At 32.9% G+C, this 10,923-nt stretch overlaps 1 protein-coding gene across 1 annotated transcript in view; it reads left to right on the top strand.

The window, feature by feature from the left end:
* RYR3 (ryanodine receptor 3) overlaps window positions 1-10,923 on the top strand; it is a 155,507-nt gene that overhangs the window by 111,384 nt on the left and 33,200 nt on the right. Inside the window, exons 71-76 of the mRNA XM_057375080.1 lie at window positions 1,850-1,870; window positions 3,657-3,671; window positions 6,662-6,832; window positions 7,295-7,354; window positions 8,478-8,609; window positions 9,452-9,564. Coding sequence (XP_057231063.1) covers window positions 1,850-1,870; window positions 3,657-3,671; window positions 6,662-6,832; window positions 7,295-7,354; window positions 8,478-8,609; window positions 9,452-9,564 — 512 coding nt within the window. The remainder of the gene's footprint in view (window positions 1-1,849; window positions 1,871-3,656; window positions 3,672-6,661; window positions 6,833-7,294; window positions 7,355-8,477; window positions 8,610-9,451; window positions 9,565-10,923) is intronic.

The raw sequence follows: 10,923 nt of genomic DNA, 5'->3' as shown, positions 1-10,923 counted from the left end.
TGATATTGAAATTTTTACAAGCAAAAATAGAAGTTTATCTGCTTGTCGTTAGTTCATGACTGACACGGAAAACCAAATCCAACTTTTTAAAGAATTCTGTATTCAGAGATAATGAAACTTTTAACCTGTTTTCCTGTTGTCAAGATGCAGCTTTTCAAAATTGTCGATAGAATCAAAGTGTTTGTATCATCCCTATTAACAAGATAAGTATTGGGCACAGTCCAGGCCGTTTGAGGAGCAATTGCACAATGCAACAGTCAAACATCTGTTGGCTCTGTACTTTTTTCACATGGCAATCATTGCACACACATTTATTTTTATGTCTAATATATACATTARAACTGGCCTGAGGAGACAAAAAATAGGTATACCTTCTTTTTTTAGACACTGTAGATTAGCAACAGGCAATCGATGTATATTTAACCTAAATTTTGTCCCACTGTGGTACYGATAAATGGAAAATATGAGGTAAACTGTCAGTGTCATATTTTTGTCAGTCTGGCATGGCAGGAATGAAAGACACATCTTTACAAAATAAGGGATAGGTAGGTCTCATACTGCCCTGATTTTGATGAAATCACAGGAATTTACATCAGGAATCTACATTACCCAAATTTGATTTTGAGATTTTATTTTCAAATTATTTTTGTGTCTATTTATGTGTACAGATATACTATGTATGAATAATTGTATGAATATATTTGTAACAGAGATAAAGATKCATATGTAAATACATTTTTATTCCTATGGGTATACAGTACAGAGAGATTCTGGGTTTTTTTGTACACATATATATTTTTTGTAAGCATATTAATATCAACTTAGGGCATTCCAGGACACTGCACATGGTTATTGGTAATAAAGGAAGAAGTAAAATACTGTATTGTTCATGACTGAATATTTTATTGATACGGTACTGTAACGGCTTGATTGCAGAACAGCTGTTAATTTAGACATTTGTATAATGATGACTTAAATACCATGAAGAAATATACGAGGTGCCTTTTACAAGGGTTAAATTGGTTTTCTAGATCAGGAAATTGCTAATTTTTCATAACATAAAATGTAAGTGGTCTAAACTCAGCACATTCAATAAATGATAGATTTATGTCCGGTTTGTTTTTTTTTTTTTTTTTTTTTTTTATTTTTAAAACAGGTTAAAATAAGAAGAAATTCTCTAAGTAACTGAATTTCAGATTTTCTTTCAGGTTTGATATTGATTTATATTCTCAGACATTGCTCAATAGGGGACATTACATTAGAGAATAGTATTTCTATAATTTCTTGCTTTAATATTAATATTTAGCTCAAAAAGTAACATGTTAACAGAATAATTAGCCCTTTCCTCTCTATCACTTATTCCTCTTTATTCACATTATTTCTAGTGGAAGCAATCTTTCACAATATTTATCAAGCATGAGAAAGTATTGAAAACTGAATATGAACATTGGCTATTGACAGTGGGCCCAAGGCAGAACAGTTTGGGGTCTCTTAACAGAGGAAGGCCCCAGACTGATCTCAGACTGTCTTAGGTAACAGAGGCAGACACTCAGTATGTTTCTTGATAGGAAATACTGGAATTCTGTCACAGTGTAAGGTATAATATATTATCTACAGAAGGTTTTGTATCTACATGCCATATGGAAGAAAAAAAAAAAGAGGATGAAGGAGTAGCATTGTGTTACTTATTGGTAGCTAATAGCAGTAGTAACAAGTTATTCACCATTACAATCAATAGATTGATTAACCTATTGTATTTTTATTATACCATATTATCTCTGTTAAGAGTTTTTCAAATAAATGTATTAACAGCTGAGAATTTAATTTTTCTTTTCTAAAAATATGGCAGCAGATTGCTCGGAGGGGAATGGTAAGTTAGAGAACTTTCAGTCTGGGAGAGACTGGTAACTTAGATTACATTGAAATAGTAGATTTGTGATGGAAGTGTGGAAATAGAAAATTTTAAAATCTTAAACTCCACKAGTCTGTTATTTTTGACCCCTTCATAGGTTTCTTGATAAAATAGGCTTTTGGTTAAAAGGAAATTATGTCCTCAGTTTTTCAGTTAATTGCAGTAGAAGACTAAATATATACATTAACATGTACATAATAATTGTGTAATATATATGTGGGCATTTTTTCTGTGTAAGTTTTGGAATCTAAATAAATGTGTGGCTGGATATACGCTCTCAGTTACTAACACTTGCATATCCTACTGAAGTTTTACTTGACTTTCCCTCATTAATTTTTTAATCTATTTTTAAGAACATTTGAATAAACCTATTATAGAAGTTAGAGRAAGTCATAAAATCCAAGTTTGTGTTATGAAATGGCATTGTTGTTTGTGATCATCTGTAATATGTAGTACATCTTGTTTGCAGATTTACAGTAGTTAGAGGATTTCATGTTAGTATTTTCTGCAGGAATTTTAGATCTCTTCTTTGAGAGTATTTCAATCGCATAGAATACATTTCCTTTGGATATACTGAGGTAAATCTTGAGTGGATTATTTTTATGGTCAGCTACAATAGAATAAATATGATTAACATCTTGTCTATCCTTACCTTTAGTGTATATATATACCTGTACATATCTGCTGAGCCATGTCTATGCAGCATCTACATATTTCACACAATTGAAATTTTAAATTAAAATTGCTGTTTGTCTAAGGTATTGAAGATTCTAAGATGTTAAGATTCTAACACTTAATTTGATGATTGCTTTTTCACTTTTCTTAACTTGTACCTGTTTTTCTTACTATGTGATATAAATAGATTAGGCTATATAAATATTTTTATAGTAGCTTGACTTCACCATTTTGAAAGTTTTTCAAGTATCACAAGAAAATGAAGTTACTRTTAGGGCTATGACAGAAGTGAAGGTTTGTGTGTGTTTGGTTTTTTCTGCTTCTTTTTAACCAACAGTTTTCTCTAGTATTTTCCTGTGCCTGGTCAAGGATTCTTTTGAGTAACAGTTTATTTTATTTTACCGTAAATAAATGATACAATAAAAATGGAGGGGGGTGGGGGGGGGCAGAGAAATCCTCTGTATGTATGAGAGTTACAGCTGAGTTTATAATATTGTTCTCAAATATTGCTGAGAAATGCAAGCTAAAGTTTTCTCTTAGAGTGTCTTCAAAAAGGTAATAAACTATGCAGTGGGAAAATAGATCTGTAAATGAAGTGCTACACCTTGCCAGTGATAGTTTGACTTCTAAATGTAATTTTTCTCAAACATATATTGGTGCGGAAAAGAGGGAGAAAGAGCTATWTTGGTGGAAATGTGATTCTTTTTCATTACTGGACTATCCAGAGTTCCAGACACCTTTCTTCCTTTAACAAAATTGGGAAAAGATGCAGTAATCAGTGTATTGATAGGTTTACCTACTGGATGTGCTTATATATGCAAGCAATAAATGGTARTGTGTGGTAGAAAGCAACAAAAATTTGGAAGCTTAGTARTTTACTAAAGATTAAGCTGATTTCACTAAGATCTCATTTGGTTGTGCATTTACAGTCTATWGTTTTAGCTATGAGCTTATCATATTTTTACTGTCCTCATAAAGCTGAGTAAGTTTATAACTAACTTGTAAAATTATCATCCTTTCATCTCTTTTACTTATGTTTTTTTTTCCCCTTTATTTTTCTTTCATACAGGCCATGCAAGTAAAGGTACAGGTCAAAGTGCATGATGTGTCTTTGTTTTAGATGTAGAGATGATCAGGCTCCAAGCACTCTCTCCATTGATCATAGCAGTGGCGTCACAAAGTGAAGGACCAGGTTCCATCCCCTATAAATTTTTTTCCCAGCTAAAATGGCAGTCTTTGACCAGAGCAGATGAAATTGCCTTTGGCCATCCTAAATARTGCTTAATGTGAAAATGTACCAAAGCTACCTTTTGTAACTATTTATTTCAGATGTACATTCTGTCTCTGCTGTCTTTCTGCATTCTGTTTTTTTTCCTACAGTATTGAAGTAAACATTGTAAAAGAAATGTCTAAGTAGAGTCATTAAAAAAGATATATTTGGCTTAGGATTTTCAAGARGAATCTCTCTTCAAGAGAAATGTGCTATAACTTACACTCCATCTGTAGATGAATAGAAGATTGTGTTAAATCCAGTAAGTTTAAAWAAGATATATAGTTCCAATACTACCTTTTTGCAAAAGTAAAATGAACTTTAGTAAAGTTGTAAGRTGTGACAAAGCTTTTGAATAATCCTCAGGTTTTTAATGTATTTAATATATTTGAWGATTTCTTTTCCTCCAGTGGACCATAGGTCACTTTCTTTTGCATCATTCATATTCTTTTTTTTTTTTTAAATATGGATTTCTAATATAGATGAGTACTGTCTGACCTGTGATRTGTTCTTCATTGGTGAAGCAGAAAGAACAGCAAAATGGAGCATAAACCCTTTCATCTTTCACTTCACCTTCTGTGCCAAGAAGCACACGTGATATTGTGAAGAGCTCTTAATMAATTAAGCTAGAGACAGGAGTTCAAAAGGGAGAAGTTCTGTTAAACTAGTAATTTGACTTCATACTTTGCTATTGTCAAACTTTTCCAGGCATATAGAGTAGGATTTAATGAATGCTCTCATGATAATTTCAAAGGATTGAAGCTTAGAGGGAAGGAAATACAAAAAAATTATTAATTCCATAATCTTAACCAATTTTATGTTTTGTTTTTTTTTTTGGTGTGTAAATAAATGATTTCTTCCTTTTTATTGTGTATTTACTTATTATTAATCTACTGAATAATCCATAACTGTTTTTTGGATTTTTTTTTTCAGAAGTACCCATTTGTGTGTTGAAATCCTCAGACAAGATCATTATATGCTGTTAGGCAACCAAATTCTATCATTCGTCCTGTGGAGGTCCTTTTAGCACATTTAATTATTTAGGCAAAATACATCCAATTTAATGTTCTTTACCTGTAGTGCATATATTGTGTGTACTCATATAGGTGCATATTAGAACTGAAAGAGATATATTCCCGTTGTCATTTAGGTTTAGTCTGTGACTCTACTTACACATTTATCASCTGCAGAAGTGAATTCATAGACAGCAGAATTAGTGGCAAAGGCAGAATGGATCTTATTTTCATGTTTTAAAAATTACCAGGTTTTAAGGTTCACCTGTCTTATCTCATATGAACTTAAAGAAAATTGKATGTGCAAAATGTCCACAGGCATAAAAAACTGTATTTCTCCTTTCCCTTTTATTTTATTTTTAAAATATGTCAATTGCATATTTTTTTCATTCCTTATTGAAGATGCATAGTGACGCCACTGGAATACAGTGATACATTGTGGGATTTGTTTGTCTGCTGTCCATGTAGAGTACAAATAATGTCATTATTATAGCCATTGCATCACTATGGAAGGCACTTTGAAAAGCAAAGCCTTGAGGCAAAGTACTCTCTTGCAGTTGTTAGTTCCTTAAGAAAGGAAGCCACATCCATTGCGTGTTCCCTCAGACTTGCAAAACACTTCCCATGAGCTGTGTACATAGAGATCCACCATCTAGAAGACAGAATTTGCCAAAATTTATCACCAAGTAGAATACATATGGCTGCCTTTTTTCTTCCAGTGATTACTGTGATAATGGTGAGGCATTAATTGGAAAATAATGAATTGCAATGGATTCTGCTGTATCCTTATTTGGAACTACACAATATAAGAACAATAGTTAGTAAATTTTAACTGACAGAAGGAAAAGGATATAGAGGGTTAAATGCAAGCATTTTTTATTTTGTATTGTTCTGTAAGCCTGGAGGCCTAGTCCTGAAATCTTGTCTTAAGCAAAACTCCCCTTGAGTATAGTAGGAGTTTAATCTGGGTACAGAATTCAGAACTGGGCTGTTTGATGTTGTTGCTGTTTACGCTGTGTTCATTAAATAGATGGGTCTGTTTGAAAGATTTTGGTTCTCTGTCTCATGAAGGAAAAGTTGGGTGTGAAATATGTTGTACAGTGTCTGTCATAATAAGATAAGGCAAATGTTATTCTGTTGTGCTGTTTTACTTCTGTCTTTTTGTCTTCCTTTTCCTATTACTGATGAACTTGAAAGATGCAAAAGTTTAAATTTTTTRTCCCAAATTTAATGATATTAGCCAATGCCAAAGGATAGTACTTTCCCAGAGGCACTAATTCATTGGCRCTTTATGGCATTGAATCAAAGCCTTTTAAAAATACTATTTTTCGGATGAGACAAGTCAGGCAATCTTCATTCATTCAGACCCTGGATCACTATATATAAATATCTTACAAAAATATAAATATCCTGAATTTGTAACATTGGACAAAAGACAATGTCCCCTGAGAATAATTCAGCTTTTAATTTTAGGGTTTTTTTCTGATTTGAGAGGTAAGATCCATTAAGTGTTGTTAGAGTTATATATATGAATGCACACAAAGTGTGTGACTCCTATTACAACATTACTGTTACTGCACGTTCTGCAYTGGTGCACACCAAAAGTATTCCTTTACATTTCCCACCCAAGACTGTATCCCCTTACCCTAGTGTAGCATTTTTGATTATTTTTGCTACATCAGGAACAGTTTCCTTGGACCATTAGGGGAAGAGTGTGGTGGAGAGGTGTGTGATCAGAGAATTATGGTGATTTTTCTTTTTTTTTTCTTTTTTTTTTTTTTTTAATGATAGTCTGGAGGACAAGATCAAGAGAGAAAGAAATCAAAACGTAGAGGGGATCTGTACTCCATACAAACGTCCTTGATTGTGGCTGCACTTAAAAAGATGCTTCCTATTGGTTTGAATATGTGTACTCCTGGAGATCAAGAGCTCATCTCTTTGGCTAAGACTAGATACAGCCATGTAAGTGTGGACTTTGTAATGTTTTTAATGCAAAAATCAGAACTTTATAAACTGAATTTTGAAGCATAGATATCTTCAAAAGCAATTAAAATAAGCAGATGATATTATTAAATATTTTTATGTACTGTAAGCAATTATCGCAGCTAATTATTGTGCTTTCATTTAAAAAAAAATGTATATAGAGCTGCCATAATTTCCCTGTTATTTTCCATTTGTATACAATGTGCAGTTTTATAGAYACATGTTCTTTTGGACCAAACACTGAACTACACTTAGCTTTAATTCCCTTCGAAGTTTAATCCTTGCTTTATGGTTAAAGAAAGCCTTTGTCCCTTCTGGTATATTACTTAAAGAGCAAAATGGGTTAAATTTCAATATTGAAATATAAGCTGGTTTATGTTGTAAAAGTTCTTATGAAGTGAATCATAGTCTGAATTTAAAAATACTTGTACCTTTCTACAGAGGGACACAGATGAGGAAGTCAAAGAACATTTGCGCAACAACTTACACTTGCAGGAAAAGGTAAAATGAAAATATCTGTCTTATAGATGCTGCTGTCCACACAGAAGGTGCTATTGTTTTGTTTATTGTGATACATTAGAAAAGATAATCCAAAAAGCTATTAGAAATATTTCCATTTTAACATTACTCTTCATGATTTTTTTCATTGCAATAAATGGCTTATTTGTAGGTTTGGTTGGAATATTCAGGTTTCAGGAAGATCTATGGAATGGAAACAAGTGTGAAGAATTGAGATACTGGTAGTCTTRAAGCTATAATTACTAAGAATCAACTTGATCCAAGAAGAAAATAGAATTGAAACTATCCTGCTTCCACTTTTCTTCTTGAATTTAAATTTCACTAGTGATTAAATTAGGTATTTCTCAGAATATATACATTTTAAAATGACTAAAATAAAATAAGGAAAGCTTGTGTCATCTTAACACTTGTGAGTTTTACAGTACGTTTATATTCCTACAATTCATATGCTGAATACACTGTCAAAGGTAATACTGATATGGAGTCCTCATTCATCACRCTGTAAATTAAAAATAATTTAGATCATTGCCTACAGTCTTGGAACACAATAAGAGTAACTTATTTATCTGTCATGGAAGATGACTGTCTGCAATAAATTTGTGCTTAAATGYATTTAAAATGGAAACAATAAGTAATTTAATGTGGTTTCCCTATTTCTGTCTTGCAAGAAAAAAACCCTGAAAACTTTGGCTGTAACTCTTCACTTACAGAAATTCCAGCTGTCTTTTCTAGACTCCAAAAACCAGCTTTACACTCTCGGTGCAGAGGTCCTGCAAGGAGTTAAACTCAGTCCCAGTGCTAAATGTGCTTCCTTATTTTAAGTTATATTTTAAGTTAAGTGAAATAAATAAATTCCAGGGTATTTTGTTTGGTTACAGGAAATAAAAATACAGAACCTTGCTTAAGAAATTAGTTTAATTGGCCAACACTATACAGAATCAATTCCATTTTTCTGAGCAGCTAGCAGATGTTAATTTGGTCTGAAAGGGGACAGAAAGTGGGAGTATTTATAACCCTCTTTGTTATATTATGGGAGAAGAAGTGCTGTAAGTCAAATTCAGTAGCTTCATTCAGCAGCTTACAAATGAACTATGTTGGGTTTCAGTCTGATGATCCAGCTGTGAAATGGCAGTTAAATCTGTACAAGGACATTTTAAAAAGTGATGGACCTACTGACCCTGAGAAAAACGTGGAGCGTGTGCAGAGGATATCAGCTGCTCTGTATCACCTGGAGCAGGTAAAAAGCAAACTGTCTATATTGTGTTTGTTCTAAAATCAGCTGAGATTTTTCCTTGCAGAGATTATTTCAGCTGCAGTGAGAGTCATCATTCGAGTTTCCAGATAAAACTTAGGGTTTTATGCATGTATGCATGCGAGTACACATGCACATACAGATGTGTAGATATGCGAAGTTTTCAGTGTTGAAATTCAGTCTGTTGAAGTGCCTCCGTTTAGCTGAAGGGAAAACTCAGGATGTATTTCTGCAAAACTTTGTGAACACYCACGAGAAGTATGGTGTACAAATCACCTCCATGTGGTAGCTGAAAACCCTGTGATTTTAGGAAGAGGTGTTTGCTTGTGCACTTTTTTCTGTACTTGTTTTGACCTGTCTCCTATTTCYGCACCTGGGGATGCTGTAGCAACTTTTGAGTTGCTGCCTGTTCATCCAAATGATACAATTTAAATACAGAAAGACATTTGTACTCTCCCTACATAAAATTAATCCATTTAATTTAWAAGTGATATAGCACAGAAATATGTTCACATGAGCAACTGAATAGGCATTGTTAGAAATAGCTAAAATAACAATTTTTGAAATTTACCAAGGAGTCCCACACTTGAGGTATCCTGGTATCTTGAGTTTGTCTCAATAAACTGAGAGATTACTATGTAGAAGGCCCCCAGTATTTTTGCTTATTAATAAAAAAATTAATAAAACCCCAAAAGAACTTTGTTTTTAGATGATGCAGAGCATTTGTAACATTTTCTTCTTTGCTAACTAGCCATTAGCTGAAAAGAAAATTTTGGGTGAAAGTTGGAAAGCTTCCATTGTATATACTAGAAGATATTTTCCCATAGGTTGAACAACCACTGAGATCAAAAAAAGCTGTTTGGCACAAACTCCTGTCAAAACAACGCAAAAGGGCTGTTGTTGCATGTTTCAGAATGGCACCATTATACAATCTTCCAAGGTAAGTGGCTTAAAGGTTTAATTCTTCATAACTTTTGTTTGTATTGTTTATGGAGTGCAAATACTGCTTGTGTGTTTACCTATGTGTTTGTTGATTGTTAGGTGTGTGTCATTTTAAGAGACAAGAATTGATTGGTCATCAGCTAATTCCTCACAGTAGCAAAATACTCATCTCATGACAAATAATCAGAGTGGGAAAAGACCATAAGAATTACATGCTTCATTTTTGTCAGTTATCTGTGAAAATTGTTAAGATGTTACTGTTTCTGTCCTTTTTTTGTCTCTGGTTTTTTTTTTTCTTTCTCTGTTTTCTCCTGTGGGTTTATTGTTTTGTTTTGTTGTGTTTTTTCTTTAAAAATTTTATTTCTTTATTTCTTTTTTTTTTTAAATCTTATTTCATATGGCTCTTCTTCTCCTCTTGCATGAACACTTCATGCTCTGTAGCTTGGTAGCTTGTCTGGGCCAATCTTAAGCTACTACATCAAAATGTTATGTSAATTAAAGTGACTATTGGGGCAGAGCATTACAGAATGATATTTTAGATTTGTGTGTTGCCCTGCTTCTTATTCTAGTTGAACGTAGGCACCACAAAGTCTGAGATAAAATGCATCCTGTGCCAGGATCCATCTGCTGCTTAAAGGAGAGTATTGAGATCATATGGCACTGGAGTAACTTCGTTTACTCTTCTCAAAAAATCTGGGTTTTATTCAGATAGAGGTTAAGCACATTTTTAACTAGATTTGCTTCTCACTTTYTGCAGTTTTTCTTTTTTTGTGTTTAGTATTTTTATTCAAAGATTTTTGGCAAAGTATTTAACTGAAGAGTTGAAATGGTTTTTTAAATGCCTTTATTAAAGCCAATTTACACTCTTGGTGTAAATGTCTTTAGCTAAAGGTCTTTAGCTGTGCCATTAACATACTGGAGGAAYATTAGGTTTGCAGAGGACAAATAAAATGATAGTTATATAAAAAAGCACACAACCTTCCTTTAAAAAAAATTATTATTTCTAGACTATAGTAACTTCTCCAAGTTCTCATACTACCACCAGAGAAATGGAAAGGGTTAAACACAACATAACAAACCAGCCAGTATCAACCCTTCCATTTTCTTCTCAAAACAAGAAGAAGTGGTTGAAGAGATACCATTTSAGTACAACCTTTCTGTGAGCAAGCTTTTTTTACAACCATATTATGGCTTTCTAAATTCTTAAAATGTTTAGAATAAATACATGAGCACCCAAATGTTAAAATGGCTCATCCATTTCTTTGCTGTAAAGAGCATCCACTTTTATTTTCTATAATTTAGGATGATGGAACACTTGCCAAGAGGTAAAATGGTTTATGAGTCTTTACATTTTTGA

This window comes from Malurus melanocephalus, unplaced genomic scaffold (assembly GCF_030028575.1).
Source record: "Malurus melanocephalus ecotype Western Australia unplaced genomic scaffold, MMel_1.1 scaffold_238, whole genome shotgun sequence".
NCBI classification, from domain to species: Eukaryota; Metazoa; Chordata; class Aves; order Passeriformes; family Maluridae; genus Malurus; species Malurus melanocephalus.
Note: the sequence above shows the minus strand (reverse complement) of the source record. Positions and strands in the feature narration are given on the sequence as shown.